This window comes from Budorcas taxicolor, chromosome 19 (genome assembly GCF_023091745.1).
Source record: "Budorcas taxicolor isolate Tak-1 chromosome 19, Takin1.1, whole genome shotgun sequence".
Lineage (NCBI taxonomy): Eukaryota > Metazoa > Chordata > Mammalia > Artiodactyla > Bovidae > Budorcas > Budorcas taxicolor.
The window spans coordinates 57,635,519-57,658,490 of record NC_068928.1 but is presented as its reverse complement, the minus strand read 5'-3'; the positions used below and the strand labels follow the sequence as shown (position 1 = coordinate 57,658,490).

Sequence of the window (22,972 nt, the reverse complement as noted above, 5' to 3'; positions counted from 1 at the left end):
GAGTGGGTTGCCATTTCCTTCTCCAACTACTGAGTGCTTGGAATTCCACGTCTCCACTCTCCGCCCTGGCTTACCTCTGTCCTCTATCAGTTCATCAGCTGGCTTCCCACACATGTCCCCCTGCAAACAGAAAGGCCCTACGTGGCCCTCGTGTGAAACAGGCTGACCTCAGAGCACGGGGCACAAAATGGAAACCTAAGATGCTACCACAGCGACTTAGTGGTTTTTGTAAACAAACAAAAAAGTGTTTTATTAAAAGAGGAGGAGGAGGAAAAAATGACTATTTTGCTATACTGACATCTAAGAAGACTTCGTTTGTGCCTCCAGACAGGATTCGGAGATCTTTCTCTCTTCCTAGCCGTCATGCCCCCACCTCTTCCCCAGCATCACAGAGCAGGGAGGATTTCTGAGAATATACAGAAGAGGAGCAAATGAGCAAGACCTCTGGAGGTGACAGTTTTGAATGTTAAAAACAGCAAGAGAAGAGAGTTGATGAGTGCAAAGCTCAGAAGTTGAAAGGGAACGAGATTTGGATGGCGAAGATGCCAAAAATTCAACGGCTGAGTCTAGTAATCAGGATCACGGTTGTTTGTCTGGTACCTTTATGCCTCAGGCAGGCTCATCTGCTACCAGAGACCAGACTTCATTTCTCATATCACCTGTGAAGAGCGGGGTGCAGCCTGAATTATTCACCTTCCTTCCTTCAACTTGGAAAGTTGTCATATATAACAATCACAGGGTCAGTAATTTTCAAATAGGATGGAAATGAGAGACTGACTCCTAACTCTTACTTATTCATAGTAAGGGGGAATTTGGCTTGTCTAAATTGCTATAATGCAAATGTAATCTCCAAGTTTTATTGTCCCCAGGAAGTGTGAATTATCTTCTAATTAATTTTTTTTTTCTGATATCCCACTAATGTGACTGAGCTGTTTGAGATTCATGTCCCTGTTCATTCTCCCTGGAGCTGACCAGGAACGGATCGCTAGTTACATTTAGGTGTCGTTTCGCTCACTGCACTCAGTCAAAGAAGGGGGAACAGAAAATGGAATTCTGATTTCAGAACTTCAGAATTCATCCTTGGTTAATTGTTATTTGCAGAACACGAGTAACATTTTAATTATCTTTAACTCCACATCATAAAAGCTAACAAGGGAATGGAGACAAAACAGAATAAACAGGGGCTTATTAGGTACATAATTAATGGGCGCTAAAATTAGCCCACATGAATATGAATGAACTGGGACCATTATAAAGCACGCACCTCAGACGTTATCAATTGATTAAACTGCACCTCAAATGTCACCAATTGATTAAACTTGTTAGGTGCCACAGCTTCTGGACAAACGAGGTCACTCAACAGGAGAGAGACAGACCCACCAGAAGATGCAGCATGGTTCTCTGGTGGGTTATCAGGCGAGCAAGGGTGCTGGGTATTTTTATCAACCAACATTTTAGAAGGGCCACCATTCTCTTCACAGTGAAGCAAGGACTAACGAAGCTCTTGTCGAAGATCGCTGTAAAGCCAGTGGGGACTCTGGACTTCTTATTTAGCAACACGATCATACCCTTGATTAAGGAGGGCGGCAGCGGCCAGCACACTCTGAATAACTGGTGAAGTGACATCTCTACGTGGTCCACACACCAGCGGTGCCGTCCAGCAGAACCTCCTGTGAGCGCGGCGCTGTCCTTGGCCGGCTGTCCAATAAGGCAGCTCCAGCTGCACATGGCTCTCTAGCAACTGACGTGGCGAAGTACCACCGAGGATCTGGATTCTGAGTTTTATTTCATTCTGATCAATAAAGGAACATCTGGTGGCTCCGGGATTCAAGCCCTGGCCTTGTCCACATGGGAGTGTACTTAGCTGGGCTCTGAAAGGCTTCACACTAACCATACAGGGGGCCCCCCAACCTTTTTGGCACCAGGGATCGGGTGTGTGGGAGACAATTTTTCCACTGACTCGGGGGAATGGTTTCAGGATGATTCAGTCTCACTGCACTTATTGTACACTTTATTTCTATTATTATTACATCAGCTCCACCTCAGCTCAACAGGCATTAGATCCTGGAGGTTGAGGACCCCGGTATATCTGCCTGGCAATTGTAGAAAGACTAGAAGTCACAGGAAGCTTTGAGTCCTAATACAAAAATAGGTTTGCATTCTCTTGCTTTAACTTTTTTCCCCTTTAATTTACATAATAGGTAGCAGGATGATGTAACCCAGGAGGTGTGTAAATGGGTCTTGATATCAACCCTCATCCTGGTGCAGCCTTCGAACAGAGACTTCTTGATCTGATGGCCCAAGATTAGCACTTGGGCACCTGTGTGTTGGCAGCCTTGAGGCCAGAGCTGATAGTGAATCCCTGTCGCTTTTGAGCAGTGACACAGGGATCCGACAGCTGCGATTTCACTCTTTAGGAGTTTGTGCCAGTTCTCACCTTGCAGCCCCACGGCCTGGTTTGGGAGCGAGCTAGGAGCTTCTGCTGCAGCACACACGCAGGAGCACGGAGCTCGTGGCGGAATGTCGCCCCAGACAGGAGCCCACGCTAATTATCGCACTGAGAACCAAATAATTAAAGGAGAACATTACAATGTTTCCAGACGCCTGGAACAAATGTTATCTTCACCGGTAACCTCTGGGAGAGGAAACGAAAAAGTGATCTGAGACGGTCCCACTCGAGACCACCAAGACCAGAACCGAACGATCTTTGAGGAGCAAAGGGAAGCCGAAAGTGGCGGGGCGGCGGGGAGGGACGTGAGGGGCTGGGAGGAGGTGGAGGGAAATCAGCCTTGTTCAGGTCCTACTGTGTCCTGGCCATGGTGATCCGCACTCCACGGCAGGCGACATGGGGCGTGGCTTTGCTGGCTGCCATCTCACTGGACACTGAACCACAAGATAGATATTATTCCTATTCTGCAGCTGGGAAAACTGAGACTGCCATAATCTCACCTAAGGATCCTCAGCTAGCAGAGCATCTGCTGGCTCCAGGATCCCAGCCCTGGCCTTTCTGTCCCTAAATCCTGTGCTAGCCTCCTTCCTTGATGTGGTTAAAGAGGTGACTGTCTGCCTGGGTCCCGATCATCCCCACTTGATGGTGGAGGGGGCTGTGGGGGTTGCATGGTGCCCAATCCACACACACGTCTGCAGAGCCAACAGCAGCAGGTGCGCTGGGCGAGGATGAGGCTTCCAGGCCAGGCTTCCTCTGCCAAGATCTCCTTGCTGGACAGAGCCCGAGGCATCAGAAGTGCACCCACATCAACACGCCAATGTGATGCTGCAGGCATTCACATCTGATGTGGCAAGCTCCAAAGCGTGAGAAGCATTTCCTGATCATTTCTGGAACTGTTGCTGAAAAGCTCTGTGATCCACTGGAATAAAAGCGATGGAGCTCATTAGGGTTCAAGGGGCCGATGCAGGTGGCACGTGGACTTCCCCGGTGCTCAGACAGGAAAGAATCTGCCTGCAATTCAGGAGACCCAGATTTGATCCCTGGGTCGGAAAGATCCCCTGGAGAAGGGAATGGCAAAACCCACTCCAGCATTCTTGCCTGGAGAATCCCATGGACAGAAGAGCCTGGTGGGCTGCAGTCCATGGGGCCACCAAGAGTCGGACACGGACACACGTGAGCGTGCACACATACAACAGGGGAGGCGTGTGGAGATGTGTGTGAACCTCACTCTACCAGGACCTGCTCTGTGCCCGTGACCTTGATCTTTAACCTCTCTGGGTCTCAGTTTCTAAAATGTAAACCAGGGTCTCAAATATCTAAATTGTCTAGTGGAGCACTGGACGTCTGAAGTCTCGGATGGCCTCAGGAAGTGGTGGCCTCTAGCATCGGTGATCTGTAGTTTTGAGTAGGGTTCAGTTTACCCACTGACTGAGCCTGGGTCTCTGGCTGCAGAAACTATCCCTCCAGTTTCTGGAAGCATAGATCGGTGAGGTGGCGCTAGAGTAAAGACTCTACCTACCGATGCAGAAGACGCCATAAGCGCAGATTCGATCGCTGGGTTGGGAAGATCCCCTGGAGAACGAAATGAGAACCCACCCCAGTGTTCTTGCTGGGAAAATTCCATGAACAGAGGAGCCTGGTGGGCAACAGTCTACGGGGTCACAAAGAGTCGGACATAACTGAGCACACACATAGATCACTGTAGAATCAGCGGCTCCTGCATCAAGGTTTTCCTGGAAAGGTCCACGTGTAACAGCAGAACTCTCTACTTTTTCTTTGCCCCAGGAAAATGAAGACTCAATGAGCTCTTCTTTCCGGCTGTTGGCTCCTTCCTGCACCTACTTACGGCTGCCCCTGCAAAGCCCCCCGGGCAGCAGGTGGAGATCACAGGAGGATAGAGTGAGTGCTGGGGCCCGGGGATGGCATCTTCCCTGGCCAAGGAGACTCTGCAGATGTGATGATCCTGGATTATCTGGGGATGGGGTAACGCCCGCAGACTACCTGGGTGGGGCCTGAACTGCAGTCACTGAGGTCTTTATAAGAATGAGGCAGGGGGAGAAAAGGTCCAGAAGGGGACGCAATGTGACCACTGAGGCAGAGACTAGGGCCATGCAGCTGCAAGGCCACGAAAGCCAGCGGCCCCCAGGAGCTGCAAGAGGCCAGTTTCAGTGGCAGCACGGCCCTGCCAACATGTGGATTCCTGGCCTGCAGGCCCGTAAAGAAGAAATCTGGGCTGCTTGAAGCCACTAGGTTTGGGAGAATTTGTTGCATTGGAAGCTAATACAATCCTTCATTCTGTCTCCCACCAGTAATTCAAACAACTCCAAGAAGAGTCAAGCATAAAGGAATAACTTTACTTTCATACTTTTTGTGTATGTTGCGGAGAGATGAGGGATATTGAGGTGGTTAGGTGGCGGAGAGCATTTTGGGGGTCAGCAGATACAAGCTATTATACGTAGGAGGGATAGACCACGAAGTCCTACCGGATAACCAGAGAACTGGATTCAAAATCCGAGGATAAACCACAACAGAAAAAAGTACTTTTTGAAAAGAATGTATAACTGAACAGCAGAAATCAATACAACACTGTAAATCAACTGTAATTTTTTTAAAAAAGACCATTTTACCTGCTTATATGAATCACAAATATTCATTATAGAGGAGCTGAGTTATGACTCTTACAAAAACATGAAGAAAACAAATGATCAGCTGTAATCCGCTAACTCCATGATCCCAAGATAACCAACCAGTGTTAACATACGCAGGAATAAATCTGTGCGGTTTTGTTCCCTGAAACAAAATCACTTCTGATGAAAATGCCGAGCGTCTGGTTTAAAGCTATGAAATGGGGTCTGTTAGGAGCCGTGAATGGAGAAGAGTCACATAATTCAAAGCAACGGTCGTGCTGTTCTAGAGACACGGAGAGTGATCTCCGGCTCTGTGGGTGTCACGGTAACAGCCAGCAAGCAGCCTCGACTCTCAGCTCTGATGCGCAGAAACTGCATAAAGCAAGTGACTCACCCAGCCGCTTCTTCCAAGGACCTTTCCAGGTCAGGCCAGACAGCAAGGCGAGTCCAGTGTATCCTGGAGACGCACAGAGGGTAAATGTGTCCCTCAGCCCACCTGGTGGCCGAGGTGGAGAGGAAGCTGGGACACCCGGGTCCCCTGCTGGGAAGGAGGGCAGGTCCCCGAAGGCGCCAGCCAGCCCCAGAGCCCAAATGGACAATGCGCTTCAGTACGAACTGTATTCAATACGGCTCCGAAAAGGAGATGGACTTATTTACAAAACAGAAGCACTCACAGACTTATGGTTGCTGAGAGAGGGGGGAAGGACCAGGGGAAGGACGGTTAGGAGCTATTTTAAGTGGATAACCAACGAGGTCCTATTGTACAGCACAGGGGACTCTGCTCAGGGTTATGTGGCAGCCTGGATGGGAGGGGAGTTTGGGGGAGAATGGAAACGTGTGTATGGCTGAGTCCCTTCACTGTTCACCTGAGACGATCACAACGTTGTTAATCATCTACCCCTCAAAAGAGTAATAATATTTTCCTTTGCTTCTGAAAAAAAGAGAAGACGATACAGGCCGTCTTTTAAGAAGCTCCATTTACGAGGGGGAAATAAATACATATAAATAACCGCTGTCGAGAGCAATAACCGTCAAGACAGGAGCAGATGCAGGATGTGGGAGGGAGGGGTGTCACCCAGAAAGGAACGGTGAACGCTGTGAAATAAACGGGACTAATAATGGGCTGGGCTTCCCTGGCAGCTCCGAGGAAAAGAACCTGCCTGCCAATCCAGGAGATGCACGTTCGATCCCTGGGTCAGGAAGATCCCTGGAGAAGGAAGTGGCAGCCCACTCCAGTATTCTTGCCTGGGAAGTCCCATGAACAGAGAGGCCTGGTGGGCCACAGTCCATGGGGTTGCAGAGTCACAGATGACTGAGCAACTAACCAAAAATAATCAAGTATTAATGCTACTTAGTTTTCACTGACTCGTTCAAGGCCAGTGCTGGAAGGAACCACCGTGATCACTTAGCACCCCCTCCCTCCGCCAACCACCAAATTTTCAAATGGAGCAGTGCTTGAATGAGATAACTTCTAGAATCCCTTTAAGCTCTAAATTTAACTTTCTCGGTACAAAGACCATAAGCTACTCATGAAAAGAGATTAATAGAAACTCAATGGCTGGCTGATTTTTAATTCCACTCTGACACAGAACGGCAGCCTGTTTTCCGAAGGCCTGGGAATCTCTGGAAGGCTCTGAGCCCTGGAGTGTATCCAGCACTGCAGGAGAAGCCCGTTAAGACACAGGGAGCTCCCGAGGCTACAGAGTGGGGTCGCGTTCACAGAAAACGTGCCGGTTTCCTTGGGAGATCATTTTCCAAAGGACTCAGCTCCCCAGGCTGAGCCAGAGACGGACTGTGAAGTGCGGAGACGCCCCTCCCCTCGGGGGTCTCTGCATCCCCGCTTTGGGCCGGCAGGGCTCAGGTCTACTGGCCTCCATCAGTCATCACCCTTTACTCCGGAAACATTTCAAGCGCCTGCCCAGCTGGACAGTTTGTTTCTCTAAAGCAGGGGGTCCTTCCTACTCTGGAGTTGTGGGTGGCCTTCGTGAGGTCTGTAAACACCCAAAGGAACTGGAAGTGTTAGTCCCTCAGTCGTGTCTGACTCTGTGACCTTAGGGACGGTAGCCTGCCAGGCTCCCCTGTCCGTGGGATTCTCCAGGCAAGCATACTGGAGTGGGTAGCCACTCCCTTCTCCAGGGAATCTTCCAAACTCAGGGATCGAACCCGGGTCTCCTGCATTGCAGGCGGATTCTTTACTGTTTGAGCCACCAGGGAAGCCTGTGAACACCCCAAACTGCCTGCAAACGGGTTTGCGTGCAACTGTCTCTTCCAAGAGGGTCCACAGCTCTCGGCAGAGTCTCCGCAGGACTGTGAGCCACAGATGTTTAAGGATGCTTTTATCCTTGCACTTGTGTCTTAAATATGAACCCAAGTGCCCTGGGTGTGCGCTCACGAACCTGTGTGCGTTCTCAAGCTCCAGGAACCTCTGGGAGACAGCACACACGCTAACAAGCTTTCGACGCCCACATTTAAAAAAATAATTTTTTAAAACAAAATGTCATCCCCAGGACACGTAAAACTGAATCAGCCAAGACAAAAAAACTTCAAAAAAATCAATTATCCATTTAGTCACTGTGAAAATCTATCTTAAAACCCAGAGTCTCCGGGAACATCAAAGCTCTAGTTAAATTTTTAATAAACCATGAAGGCAAGTGTTAAAGAAGGGACCTTTTCAAAGGTAGGTTGGTGACCGAGAAGCTCTTGAGACGGTGCTCATCAAAGGGGATGAAGCTGCCAGAAGGTGCTGGTGGGTGTGTGAATTTTCCTTTGGACTGAAGTCAGGAGCTTGAGACTCTGGGATTGGGCCCCACTGGAGTCTTGGGAAGCACATCTATTTATATTTAGATCTTTATTCTTTTTCAACTGGTTAAACAAGGAATCTTATGTGGCAGAAAGAAAGACACTAACTACTGTGACTGCAAAGACAGCATAAGCATAATTCTCTTCTCCAAGGATTGAGAAGTGAACCCAGAATGCTCTTCTCCAATAACGTGTTCAACCTGTTAACTCCAACCTGCAGTTAACAGGTTGAACATGTCTGTGGAGGTTTGGGCACTGCCCTCTGCAGAGCCCTCAGTCTCCCAGTGGGCTCGTCAAGATACTGGGGGTGTGGGACTTCCTCAGAGGTCCAGTGGCTACGACCATGCGTGCCCGAAGCAGGGGAGCCAGGTTCGGTCCCTGGCCAGGGAACTAGATTCTACATGCTGTAACTAAGGATCCTGCATGCTGAAATTATGACCTGGCACAGCCAAACAAATGAATTAATTTTAAAATTAATTAATTAAAAATAATACTAGGGGTGAGTGTGACCAGATCTTTCCACGGGGGCAAACCCACTTTGGTCCGATTTGTGCCTGGGGGTCCCACGTAAGATATCATCTCAATCCATACTGAATAGCAAGCACCAGGAAAACAATCAAAATAGCTGACTGTTTTGGGGCAAAATCTTGACTTCTACCCAAAGGGAAAAAGCCAAGAGGGAAATGAGAGGGAAACAGAGGCTGAAAATAAAAGGAGGCCAATCAGCCTATATGATCATAGGATAGACATTCCTAAGATCAGGATAGAAATACTTGAGGAAAATACTTCTCGTCTAGAGGAAAGCCTGAGCCTAAAAAGTAATTAGACACTTGGTCTTTCAACACATTTCATGTCTGTACACACACAGATATATGTATATAAAGAAACAAACACACACACACATAAGGTTTTCCCAAGTGGTGCAGTGGTAAAGAATCCACCTGCCAATGCAGGAGACGCACGTTTGATCCTCAGTTGGGAAGATCCCCTGGAAGGCATGGCAATGCACTCCAGTAATCTTGCTTGGGAAATCCCATGGGCAGAGGAGCCTGGGGGGCTACAGTCCATGGGGTCACAAAGAGTCGGACACCACTGAGTGCCTGAGCACACACATACACATATACATACATGTGTGTGTGCGTGTGTGTGTGTGTGTGCGTGTGAGTGTGTGTATATACTGGAATACATAATATACTGAAATTTCCCTTCTTTAAAAATGACCCCAAAAAATCTTCATTGCACAAGCAAAAGAATTTCAAGTTACCCCCCGAGGGATAAACTCGGTTTGGCTGTGGTCTTTTCTCCCACAGACTGAAGCCAGAAGATAACAGTATTCACAAGGGCTTCAAGGAGAAATATGTGCCCCTGGCAAGCTCTGCCCAGAGCAGCCTTCCCTCCTGTGTTGGGGTAACAGGGTGACATTATGAACTCTGCAAGGACTCACGTAATATATCACCTGGGGCTGATCCCTGAACAAGGTTATCACTCAAACTTGAGCTTCAAAACTACGAAAGATGAATCAGAACGTTTCAGAATCCAAGACTGAAGGAGTGAGGGGACTTCCCTGGAGGCCCAGTGGTTTAGAATCCACCTGCCAGTGCAGGTGGGGGTATTCATCCCAGTCAGGGTACGACGATCCCACATGCCCCGGGGCAACTAAGCCCGTGCGCCAGAAACTACTGCGCCTACGCTGCAACCCAGACCCGGCACAACCAGAAACGAAGTTAAATAAATACTTTCAAAAAAAGACTGAAGGAATCAGGAGCATTATTAATGCTAATAACAGCTTCCACTTTCACATGTTCAGACGGCCCAAATACTGTATATACTGTGTATATACACATATAATCTTATTTATTTATCAAAATTAGTGTAGTTCACTTTGTAAAGAATAGCCCAGTCATCTCAGTCATAGCATTATCTCCACTTTATAGATGAGAACACTGAGATTCAGAGAGCTCAAGCCATTTGTCAAGATAAACTATCCCTGGTGGCTCAGATGGTAAAGCATCTGTCTACAATGTGGGGAGACCCGGGTTCAATCCCTGGGTCGGGAAGATCCCCTGGAAAAGGAAATGGCATTCCACTCCAGTACTCTTGCCTAGAAAATCCCATGGACTGAGGAGCCTGGTAGGCTACAGTCCATGGGGTCACAAAGAGTCGGACACGACTGAGCGACTTCACTTTACTTCACTTCAGAGATGGAATTCTAAAATGTAACACAAGGGATTCCCCAGCATCCCTCAATTTGGCTTTTAATATCTTCTGTATGTTTATTTGTCTTTTCTAGTTATTCTATATAAAACATATTATTTTTTAAATAGAACACCAACAAGTTTTTTTTTTCAATGAAAATAAATCCAAAGACATGAAACAAATTTGTTCAAAATGCTAAAAAGGAAAGGACTGCAATGCAATCGGGAGGAACCTCTGTATTCTAAGTCAGTCACTAAAGGGATGTGCCTGTACGCTTAAATCATACATAACACAGGACTTTTCTGATGGCCCAGCAGTTAAGATTCTGAGCTTCCTCTGCAGGGAGTGCAGGTTATTAATCTTCCTGGCCCATCTTTGGGAACCCTGCGTCTCAGGTGATTAGCATCCTGACCAGGCTCACCTGTGGACGACTGCAAGGAGGAGAAAGGGACACATCCCCCCGGAGGCTGACCGGAACCAGGAAACAAATGCTCGCCCTTACTCTCTCCCCTTTCAGTATAAAAGAAGCCTGAATTCTAACTCAGGCAAGATGGTTCTTTGGGACATGAGTCCACCATCCTCCTGGTTTGCTGGCTTCCCGAATGAAGTTGCTATTCCTTGTCCCAACAACTCACCTCTTGATTTATTGACCTGCCATGCAGTGAGCAGTACAAACCTGGACCTGGTAACGACAGGGATATCTCCGAAAGATGCCCCCAGGAAGGAAGCAGGTAAGACAAACATCAGTGTAAAACGATACTGAATTCAATACTTTAACAGAGCACCAGGGGGACCTGCCTGGTGGTCCGGTGGTTAAGAACTTGCCCTTCAGTGCAGACGATGTGGGTTTGATCCCTAAGCCCGCGTGCCACAACTAAGACCCAGCGCAGCCAGAAATAAACAAACATTTAAAAAAATTTTTAAGCTTTAAGAAAAGCCAGAGATATTCCATGTTTACGAGAGGCAACAGCTAATGAATCTGTGCCCAAATAACTTGGTATCAAATATGTGAAGAAAGGAACTCAGAGGTGGGCACTAGAGTGAAATTGTCTGCAGTAACTGGAACAGGAAGTTGGAACATACGATGACCAATCCGGAGCCAGCAACCCGAAAGAGAAACTCAGGAAAGATTGGCGCTCCCTCCCCGACAGCCCCCTGGAGCAGGGGTCCCCAGCCTCCGGCCAGAGACGGGCACCTGTCGTCAGATCAGCGCAGCCCTAGATTAGACATAAAGTGCACAAGAAACGCGGCGCACTCGAATCATCCGCAAACCATCCCCACAGCCCCGGTCCACGGAAGAACGGTCTTCCGCTAAACCGGTCCCAGGTGCCGAGAAGGCTGGGGACCGCTGGAGAAAGGACCCGCACCACAGCTGCCCAAGCCCCTCTTCAAGTCGCCGAGCCGACAGAGATGCTCCCCCTGCGGACGCTCGCGCGGGCTCTCACCTGGGATGTTGTGGATGGTGATGGCCAGGATGAGCAGCGCGATCCGCCTCCAGCTGCTGCCGCCGGGCTGCGCCGCGCTGCCCCGAGGCGGCCCGGGGGCGGCGGGGCCCTGCGCGAGGTCGGCGGCCACAGCCCTCTTCCTCTGGTACGCCTCGCCGTTCTCACTCTTGTCTGAGCAGAAAGAGAGGGGCATAAAGAGAGAGCCGTTAGAAAGAAGGCACGTCAGGATTCGGACAAGCAGCGGCGAGGGGGAGCTTGCGCTACCGGACGAGGTCTATCTTCTCACTTCCGAATGGTTTGTACATGCAGCCATCTGGTCCTCCACGCCTTCATTCATTACTCTGTTCTTAGGGTCAGATTATCCCAAATACTCATGGTTTCCCAAATGCCCAGATTATCCCAAATATCCATGGGTGATTTATCTGATTCCTAATGGAGGCAAACTGCCCGGCTCTGAAATACGGGAGAGCAAGACGGAGACAGAGAATACAGGCTGTGGTTCGCAGCCCCTTACCTATCAGGGAGGCTTCCTGGAGGAGGAAGGTCTTGATCAAATCTTAAACCCGTGGTGGCACAGATGGAAAGGAGAGTCTCTCCATCATCTGAGCCTGCAGACCCTGACACGGATGACGCAGACAGGCCATCAGGTCCTGTCGTTGGGATGTCCACCGAGAGCAGGGAGGCCCAACAGCCCAGTTTTGATCGAACCCAAGTCCCCTGCACTGGCAGGCGGATTCTTATCCACTGCTCCACCAGGGATGTCTAGTACCATCTTTCTTGCCTCCGATATTAGATCGTCTTTGTGTGCGTATGCACAGGGGTGTGCTTCTCGGCACAGCTCGTTTTTTTTTTTGTTTTTTTTTTTAATTGTTGACAATACCTGATAACTCAGGCTACAGAGGCTTGTCGTGGAACTGAAGAAAACACGTGGGCTTTTAAGTCCATAAACACCAAAGTCACAAGCAACCAGACCTGAGTGCAGGGCGAAGAGGAAGCTATGCAGTGATGGGGGGCACTCAGCTGTCTCTGGGGCCGGTCAGTGGACACTCCGGATGCCCAGACTCCCCTCTGAACACACAGCCCCAACAGGGATGCTCTCTGGTGGGAGTTGATAGAGACAAAATAAAACAAATAACTCTTCCCTTTGGGATTTTCATAACTTCAGGAAGGACAGATGGTTGGACACGGACCACGCCCTCGAATCAAAGGGACTGAAGTGCACTGTCCCAAACAAGCACGGGGGGCCCACGCTCATTCCTGTCCCCGTCACAGAAGGATCTGACTCTGGGTCTCCTGCAAGGGACGCACAGACAGCAGTGGAGCCGGGGGCCTCGTGAGCAAATTCCAGCACCAAACACGTGTGTGACAGGAACGTCCAGAGGTGTAAAGTCTGATGAACCGAGACGAGGATGTGCGCTGTGGCTGCCTCTCCCTGGTGGGAAACGGGAGGGTGCAAGCGCCTGATGTGCCGGGAAAGGTAAATAAGCCAGCATTTGATAACAGCCGCTAATGAGCCTGCAACGAGGAACATTAGTCCAGATAAATCATCGCCGAGAGGAAGGGTGCGTCCCCAGCTGTGAATGTTCTCGCCTCTCCTGGGAAAGCTGGTTAAATCTTCACACTCTGTCTAGTAAGATGCCAGCACCGCGGATGAAGGGTGACCCCTTAACAGAGGCAACAGCTGAGCCCGGCGTGGGATTAGGGGTCGACCCGTGAGATTTCCTGGGAGAGGAGAGGTCTGGGCACTTTTCAAGCAGGATTCGGCAAAGGGGAAGGACGTTTTGCGGAAGAAACAGCCAATGTCGGGTTTAGGAATGAAAAACCTCACCAGTGACATGGGGGGTAATACTGAAAACTTAGTCTCAACAAATCCTCCTTCCTTCAAAAAGCCCCATGAGGTAGAGACGATCCCCTTCAACAAACGAGGAACTTAAAGAACAGAGAGGCAGAGCACCTGGTTCCAAGTCACAGTCCTGAATTCCAAGTCCCGAGTCCATCTTGGATGCAGGAGCCAAGCTGGGTCCTTTGCCTCCAGAAGCCACCTCTTAACCAGGGCCCTGCGGTTGACTGGGAGCCGGGGGTGGCGTGGTGACCTACCCCTTTGCTCGCAAGAATGTGTGTTAGTCGCTCAGTCATGTCCGACTCTTTGCGACCCCATGGACCGCAGCCCGCCCCCAGGCTCCTCTGTCCCTGGGATTCTCCAGCCAAGATTACTGGAGTGGGTTGCCATTCCCTTCTCCAGGGGATCTTCCCGACCCAGGGATCGAACCTGGGTCTCCTGCATTGCAGGCAGATTCTTTACCATCTGAGCCACCAGGGAAGCCCAAAAGCATAGCAAAGCCAGTCACCGCAGTGACATTTAGGAACTTGAAATCCAAGACACTTAAGTTCAGAGAGACCCAGTGAGCTTGCATCACCAGCGGCAGAAAAGGCTCCGTGGAAACCTCATATCTATAATCACTCCCGCTCGTCGACAAACCTGAAACCATGAAGACACTATTTGTTAACCCGTTAGATCTACTGTTTTAAGTATAAAGCCGCTGTCCGTAGGATATATTTATTAACACCAAGCCAGGGACACTGGGTTACAATCCTTTAAGGAAGGTGGAAAGACTTCAAAGTTGCCCATCATCAAAACCCATTGTTTTAAAAATTTAAACTTGAGCATCTACGCATCCACACTGAGAAGGGGCCCAAAGCTGGGGCTCAGCCTGCCTCCCCGCTCTTCATCCTTCCGGGGGAGGCACCCCATTGCTAAATGTGAGAATGAGGACCACAGGGAACAGACAGACCAGACCAAGGCTCCTTTTCCAGCTGAATCACGAGGTGACTTTATTGCACACATTTTGTCCCCTGCTTTCTTCTCCCCCAAACAAGGGACGTGATGCTTGTACCAACACACCATACTGTACAGCAAAAAACAGAGCCGGGTCTGGTGGGCACAAGCTGGGGAAGTTGCGGGGAGAGGAGATAAGCCCCCTCCCCTCGGGGTGTCACCTCCTCCCCCGTGAAAGGGCCTGATGTCCTCAGATCACAGGCTCTGAATCACTTTCCATCACCGATGCTTTAGAAACTAAGGTGGGACTTTCTATCATCTTTCCAGTTTAAAAAAAAAAAAAAAAATACAAGGACGATTTTGGAACAATGAGTCCTTACAGATTCAAGGCCCTCAGACAGATTTCATCTTGCTAGATAAATGCCACGGTAACCTTCATTTCGTCCCCCATGGGCCCAGACTCAGCAGGGACAGGATGTTTGCCGCCTCTGTGATGATGTAACCGACCAAATCCATCAATAATAGGCCCAGAGATGGACGTTCGGCCACCAGAGAATAAAAGGAACACTAATTAATAGATCAACAGCCACAAGAGCTTTAGAAATGTCCCTAAGATATTACTGGAGATGATCTGGTTGAATTAGCACAAGTAGGCAAATTCTCATCCGCTAAACACAGAAAGCTTCAGGTCCCTGGAAGAAACCCCTTCTCCCTAAATCCTTGCTGCGCTATGCCTGTGTTCAGTCATGTCCGACTCTGCGACACTGTGGCCTGTGGCCCGCCAGGCTCCGCTGTGCACGGGGTTTTCCAGGCAGTAACACTGGAGTGCTCTGCCATTTCCTCCTCCAGAGAGGATCTTCCCCACCCAGGGACTGAACCGTGTCTCCTGCATTGGCAGGTGGATTCTTTACCGCTGAGCCACTGGAGAAGCCCTCGTGGGTTATCCATTTTAAATACAGCAGTGTGTATGTGGCTTACACATCTTAGTAAACAGTTTCATATTCCACCTGTTTCATTTAAAACCTCAGAAATATTTCCTAAATGCCTTAGCCTCTGGGACTCTAGTTTTTAATGGCTGCAGGGCATTTTTGTTTAGTCCCAAGTCTATCCTTTTCCTTTTTTGTTTGAGTCATTGCTCTTTGTTTCCCGGATGTTAAAAGGCGCAGTGCTTCCCCCTCGCCACATGGGGGCGTACTCCTCCAGCTCCCTTCCATCCACCCCAGGAAAGTTCCTCCTCCACTGCAGGCACTCTCTTTTCCAGCTTCACGGTTCATACATACCCCTGGATCACGTTAAAGGGCTGGCCTACCCCAGGAGGCAGAGCAAGTGAGGAAAAGCTCCCACTGCTGGGACTTCCCTGGCGGTCCAGTGGTTAACACCCCGGCTCCCAATGCAAGGGGCCCAGGGTTCAATCCCTGGTCAGGGAACTGGATCCCACACGCTGCAACTAAGACCTGGTTCAGCCAAATAAATAAATAATATTTAAAAACAACAACAACAACTCCTACTGCAAACGGTGGGAGGTGGGGAATCTCCGTGCAAAAGATCCTTAAACATTCCGGCGCTTACTCGCTTGCTCATCAATTACTCCTGGCCAACAACTGGTTTCCTGAAATTGAACTGCAACGGAGATGCGGTGTGTCACATGCCTTCCACAAATGCAAATGCAAGAGAGACGCATTTGAAAATAAACCAGAGAAGATTCCTTTCACTGACCCAGGGCTCCCTCTCCATCTTTCAGTAAGTACCACCTCTTCAGGCTAACTTCTGCTTCCATTTTCAAAGAAAGGAGAGACGGCCTTGGAGATGGAGCGATAAACCAGACAGACTCATTCCTGGCTTTTGATCGTGGCGGGAGGAAGAAAGTCCTGGTGGTTTCAGGGAGAAAAAAAGGATTTTCAAATGCAGAGGAAGATTTTGACCCTTCAACATTTCGCCTGCAGTGGCGTCTTTGGAGCCTGTCGGGCAGCTGAAAGGTGACTCAGCTGTGAGGAACAGGGAAGGTGGGTGTGCTGCAGATGGGTGACAGAATGCAGTCTATCGCTGATCAAGGGACAAGAGGAAACGGAAGGAAAAAAGATGCTCATGCCTTTCCTGGAAGAAATTCCTTACATGCTCACTCACCCAGGACTGTCTTTAGATCGCCCAGAACCCCACGGAAATAGTGTCACATCGGCTGCAAATATCCCAGCGTAAAACCAGGATGTCATCCATTTAATATGCTAAATGGTTTTAACTGGTCAAGGCAGGGCTGGTCAGCCATTCAATCCACCCTGCCATTGGGCAAGGGCCCCCCAGTACAAACTCTCCCCCCAGTAACCTCACTTCTAACGATACGAATGTAGTCTTAAGCAACCTTGGGAACCTACAAGAATACAGAAGAAAATTGAAATCACGTCAGCTGAAAAAAAATTTTTTTTGAGTTTGCTGTATTGCCTTCCACACTTTTTCAAGTGGTTTGACGTAACTGGGATGATCACATTATACAACCGCAGACTATTTTTATTCCCACTGAACACAACACAAACATTTCCCCCATATGATTAAAAACCCTTAGAAGTATTTCAAGCGGTGCAAATTACTGTTCACCTTCTCAAACCACTGGGCATTTAGGCTATTCCTAAATGTTTCTTTTCCCTAAAAATATCACTGCAGAACCTTTAACCTATATAAACAATCAGCAATTTGAACCAAATTCCCAGAGGCTGAACTGCTGATCCAAGGGCCTTGACGGGTTGGTCTAACTAATTTCCGGAAAGGCCACTCCATTTATAGTCCTCTGAGCAGGGTCTGCAAGTTTTCATCATGCCGTTTTTTTCAGTCAGCCTGAGTATTTTTCATTTAAAAATAAATGTATCCATTTATGGGGGAAATGACATTTCCCCTCTGACTGCAAATCAAAGTGGACATTTCTTATGGCTCCACGCATACTACTTTCCTCCTTTGTGCAAGGTCCTCTGTTCAGAGGAGGTCTCTTTAAGGAATGTGAATAGGATTAGACAATTCCTTAGAGACATGAGTAATTTTCCTGTGATCCACTTATGCGTGTCAGTGAGTAACGGGATGGAGTTGGGAGCAGCGGGTATTATTATAAATCAGACAAAAGGATCCAGTTGCTCACATGGAAATTTCACCCTCCACTTCCTAAATTCCTTTCTGACATTCCTCCGGACAGAAAAGTGCCCTTAAGAAAAACTGCTGGACAAAACCACAGTCCAGCAAAATGCATGCACCTCTATGCTCATAGCGACACTAGCCGCAATAGCCAGGACGCGGAAACCACCGGAATGCCCATCAGCGGAGGGATGCGTACAGAGGGTTGTGGCGCATATATGCGATGGAGTATTACGCAGTCGTTAAAAAGAACGAAATAAAGCCATTTGCAGCAACACAGACAGACCTAGAGACCATCATCCTGAGTGAAGTCAGACAGAGAAAGACAAATAGCACATGATGTCACTAATGGGTGGGGTCTCAACCAGGACACAAACGAACGTTCTTATGAAACAGAACCAGACTCCCAGACGTGAGCGAGCAGACCAGTGGTTGCCAGGGTGGCGGTGCGGAGGGGCGGATGTATTAGGGGCTTGGGATTAGCAAGTGGAGACTATTATACAGAGAGAGAATGGACAAACAACAAAATCCTACTGCGGAGCGCAAGGCACTGTATTCAGTAACCTGTGATAAAATAAAACAGAAAAATATGCAAGAGGATGTATATATATACCTTCATATGCGTATATATATACCTACATATGCGTATATATGTTTAACTGAACCACTTTCCTGTTCAGCGGAAATTAAACACAACACTCTAGATCAACTATACCTCAACAACAAACAGTTTAAAGAGGCCGCTAGCAACGTTCTAGCACAGCTTTGGGTGCTGCTGCTGCTGAGTCGCTTCAGTCGTGTCTGACTGTGCGGCCCCATAGACGGCAGCCCACCAGGCTCCTCCGTCCCTGGGATTCTCCAGGCAACAATACTGGAGTAGGTTGCCATTTCCTTCTCCAAGATTTGGGTGCAATGTGAATATTTTCATTGAGTTGCCACAAACCTTCAATTTATTAAAAAAAAAAAAAAAAGCAGTATCTGCAAAGTTCAATAAACAAAGTTCAATAAAACAAGGTCTTCCTGTACAGCAAGAATATTTCGTGTGGACAGGACCCTTTCGAGAGCTTCTGGATTTAGCAAATAAAAAGGGTGCTGCTCAGCTGCAAATGAGTTTCAGATAAAACAAAACCTTTCAGTATAAGTATATCCCAAATACCGTACGGGGTATACTTATGCTAAAAAGTTCTTATTGTTGATCTGAAAGTTGATTTTGACTGGGTCTCTTGTATTTTAACCTACAGTCCTATCTGTGCCCAATTTGGGGCCCGAGTTCCAGGTGAGGGAGAAATTGGCCCAAATGTGACTGCACTCTCCTCTGAAAGTGGCCACATGTTTGTCTCAGCGAGAAGTCTTCCAAGGATGTGCTACGTGGGTCGTGTATAAGTCAGGATAGGAAAAGATTCCATGAGAGACCAAGGAAGCTTCATGGAAAGATCACTGAAGTATTTATTATGCTTAGTTACTAACCTTTAGGCAGAGACACATCTGGAGTTTAAGAAACATGGTGAAAACCTTAATCGGGGCTCAGATGGTAAAGAATCCACCTGCAACGTGGGACACCCAGGTTCGATCCCTGGGTCAAGAAGATCCCCTGAAGAAAGGAATGGCACCCCACTCCAATATTCTTGCCTGGAGAATTTCATGGACAGAAGGAGCCTGGAAGGCTATAGTCCATAGAGTTGCAAAGAGTCAGACACAACCGAGAAAAACCTTATTTACAACCTTGGTAACTATAATAGATATATCTCCATTTATCATTCTAATAACCCACAATCCACAGGAGCATCAGAGGCTCTGTGCTGTGCAAGAAGGCTGACTAGATCCCTTATCTTTTAAGTCTGCACATTTTCCCAGGCACTGGAAGTCATCCATGCTTTAGCTTTGATGCTTATGAATAATCAATTGCTTTGCTACAAAGGGGAAACAAATAGGTCTGCATAATTGGTAAAAAATTAAATGTACATCAGAAGAAGAAATGGGTTCTCTATTAGCTAAAGATTTCTCATCCTATTAAGCAAACCACCCACTAAAACACTGCTTGTTCCAAATAGCTAAGTATGATAATAACTTCTACTCTGTGTCAGTGGAGCTTGGATCTCCAATAAGATTAAAATGTCCACCCACCAGGTCAGCGCCTCTATTTTATAAAGGGACAGACGACTGTTTCATCAACATGAGCTCATCTCTGGTGAATTAACTGTTCGCTAAAAAATAAACCCCAAGTGGGCTCCAGAACCATCGCTCCTTCTCCGTAGTTGACCCAACACACTGTGTTCAGTGCAAACTCCCTGGTGGGGAAAGGACCATCATGGCTTTTGGGGGATCCATCAGCAAGGAGACATTTGATTCCAAAGAGCTCCAGACCCCTCTTTGGAGAAGGGCTTCCCTAGTGGCTTGGATGGTAAAGAATCTGCCTACAATGTGGCAGACCCAGGTTGGATCCCTGGGTCAGGAAGATCCCCTGGAGAAGGGAATGGCTACCCCCTCCAGTATTCTTGCCTGGAGAATTTCAAGGACAGAGGAGCCTGACGGTCTACAGTCCATGGGATCACAAAGAGTCAGACACAGCTGGCGACTAAACACCACATTAGAGAAAGGGCATTTTGGAGAACTTTGTGCATCTTGGAGAAGAAGGTTTAGGAGAGCTCTGCAAAGCACCCTCAGCCTCTCTGGGAAAGATGGTGGCTCCTCCCTGGTCTTGCTGCTGCTGCCGCCAAGTCGCTTCAGTCGTGTCCAACTCTGTGCAACCCCATAGACGGCAGTCCACCAGGCTCCCCCGTCCCTGGGATTCTCCAGGCAAGAACACTGGAGTGGGGTGCCAGTCTCACGTGGTTATAAATACCAGGTCTAGGAGGAGGCATCCAAATGCACAGCATCTATTTCAGGGCTTGTGTTCAACTGCTACTGTGAGCTTCATAGTCACTAGGCTCCCTTTCACCTTTGACAGAAGGCTGCTCTGCCATCCCCTCTAACTCTGAGAATAAAGACTCCTAGCCGAGATCACTGTACCTCCAAGTGTGGAATGAACACCATCCATAGCTGTGCATGGGGGCGGCTCTTAAAAGATGACTCCAGGACCCCCTCCTGGTAGCTACTGAATTAGAGCCCCTGGGAGAAGGGCCCAGGAGTCTGCATTGCACAAGCCACATGGCCCCTCCAGGCTCACCCCAGCGTAACTCTGATACAGACGGCGTTCTAAACATGGACGGTTTAGGGACTTCACTGGTGGTCCCGTGGTTAAGACTTTGCCTTCCAATGCAGGGGGTGCGGTTTTGATCCCAGGTTGGGATCCCACGTGCCTCTTGACCAAAAAAATCCCCATAAAACAGAAGCAGTGTCATAGAAAATTCAATAAGGACTTTAAAAATGGTCCACATCAAAAATAAAATTTAAGTACAGAAAGGATAACAAGGAATTATGAGGGGGGTTCAGACCAGGGGTTGAGCAGCCTCTCAACAGAGGAGCTTACTAACCAGGAGGAAATTCCAGGAGACAATGGACATACTGGAAGCCAGCGGCACTGGATCAGCAGACAAAGTCCCTTTCCTGGGGGAGAGGATGTAGGTTCATCACAAAGAATATCCTCCCACGGAGAGCCTGCATGGGGCAGAAGCTCCTGCACTCTTCTGGGTAGACAAGGGTCCCTGTGCCGGCGTAACCTATGAGGCTGGAAGGGTGAAGCTGTATCAAGGCCCTGTTGGACATCCATGGGTTAGTTGGGCTCATTTCCAATCAGCATGGGCTTAGCAATTAGCATTACATTGAGAGGCACATAATTTACACATTATGGAAACGCAGCTAAATGTCTGTGTCTAAAGGTCTTGTTTTCCTAATCAGGTAAATATTTCCCCAGCAGAATTTCCATGCTATTAATCTGCTCAAGAAACATTTCAGACAGAGGGCAGGGGCAAACTTCAGCACAGCTACCCATGCTGTTAGGAAATAGAAAACCAGTCTCCCAAGATCAGGGTCCCACTCTCTCACCCCGGGTGTTTGCAGGGCACGTTGTGTGACAGCGAAGTTCTGCAAAGTTTGACTTGCGGGTGGAAGGTGGACCGTGGAAAGAAAAACCTGCCGGCATGGCTGGGGGAGGCGCGAGGGGGACGCTCCTGGCCGATCTGGTGTGAGTTTGCGAGTTCCGTCATCGCCTCCCCACTCTCCAGATCAGCAAAAGTGACCAGGACGCACGAGCCGCCTGTTTCTCGGCCAGGATGATCGGGGAAGAAAGCTACCAGGGCTGTGGGGCCTCTGGACTCTCCTTTTCAGCACACGCACCTGTGTGTGTCCGTGTGTGGAGGGTGGGGGGGGGGGGGCGGTGTGCCCATGTGTGAGAGAGAGAGACAGCAGTGTGCTCACCCCAGATGAGCATCATGGTTTTGCTCCGAGGCGCTCTAACAGTCTCTCTCAGTCCTTAGGGCAGCGAGTGGTCCCCATCCTTTCTCGCACCAGGGACCACTTTCATGGAAGACGACCTTTCCACTGACCCTGGGGTGGGGGTAAGGGGGATGGTTTCAGGACGATTCAAAGGCATCACATTTATTGTGCTCTGCATTCCTATCATTATTACAGCAGCTCCCCCTCAGCTCATCGGGCTTTAGATCCCAGAGGGTGGGGACCCCTGTCTTAGGGAACTGTCAACCAAAGAAAAGAACGCATGGTCGGTGTGGGCAGCCGGGGACAGGGCGGACACAGGCTGAGTCGCTGGCTGAAGGCACCCAGGCCTCCAGGAGCTGCCTACCAGGGAGACAAGACAGCAGGGGGGTGCACCCACAGCAGGCACTCCAGCATTCTCCTCTTTTCTCGCCCCTCCAGGCTTCTCTCTGCCCCTTCTTCTCCGAGCTAACAACACAGAGGACTCTCGGCGTCACTGGGCACGGAGGACGCGAGAGGAATGGGGCTGGGGGACCAGATGAGATTCGGCTCACTCGCTTTCAAGGAGCCAGTTCCTGGGCCACCCAAGTTCTCATCCCGGTCCCACCATGTCCTGGTTCTACACCTTCAGGGACATCGCTCGGTACCCGGGGACCTCAGTCTCCATCTCCATGTGGGGATGCTAACGCTGCCCGCCCCGAAGTTCGGGTGAGAGGAGACGGGTGTGGGACCCGCCGCGGGCACACAGCAATGACAACGCAAAACCCATCCATCTCAGCAGCTCCCACGGTGAACTTGTATTCCATTTATAAAAACATGAAAGAAAGGTTAATGGCGTGGCTAGCATACCTAGTCCATCCTTCACTTAAATCGCCAAAAGCAGGAGATTCGTAGTGAAGGAGGAAGAAATTAGATTATGATCGAACCCGGTGCAGAATTTTCAAGCACCGTCCAACCCCAACGCCCCACACCCGCAAAGCAGAAGCAGGCCACGACTGTAATATGAACGTTTCAAAATTCCACAGTTGCATTGACATTTTCAACTTTCAGGAAGGACCACGTACCTCTAAAGACAAGAGGAACTTTCCATCAATAAAAGGAGCAGGCCGGTGCCCTTCAAGATACCGTCAATCTTTTTTGGAACTACAAAGCAACATTTTTTTTTCTTTCATTAAAAAAAAAAATAGTTACTGAT

At 48.9% G+C, this 22,972-nt stretch overlaps 1 protein-coding gene across 2 annotated transcripts in view; it reads right to left on the bottom strand.

Annotated features, from left to right (window-relative positions):
• SLC39A11 (solute carrier family 39 member 11) overlaps positions 1-22,972 on the bottom strand; it is a 282,835-nt gene that overhangs the window by 91,282 nt on the left and 168,581 nt on the right. For both annotated transcript variants that reach the window (XM_052658095.1, XM_052658096.1), the window contains exon 6: positions 11,517-11,687. In XM_052658095.1, coding sequence (XP_052514055.1) covers positions 11,517-11,687 — 171 coding nt within the window. The remainder of the gene's footprint in view (positions 1-11,516; positions 11,688-22,972) is intronic.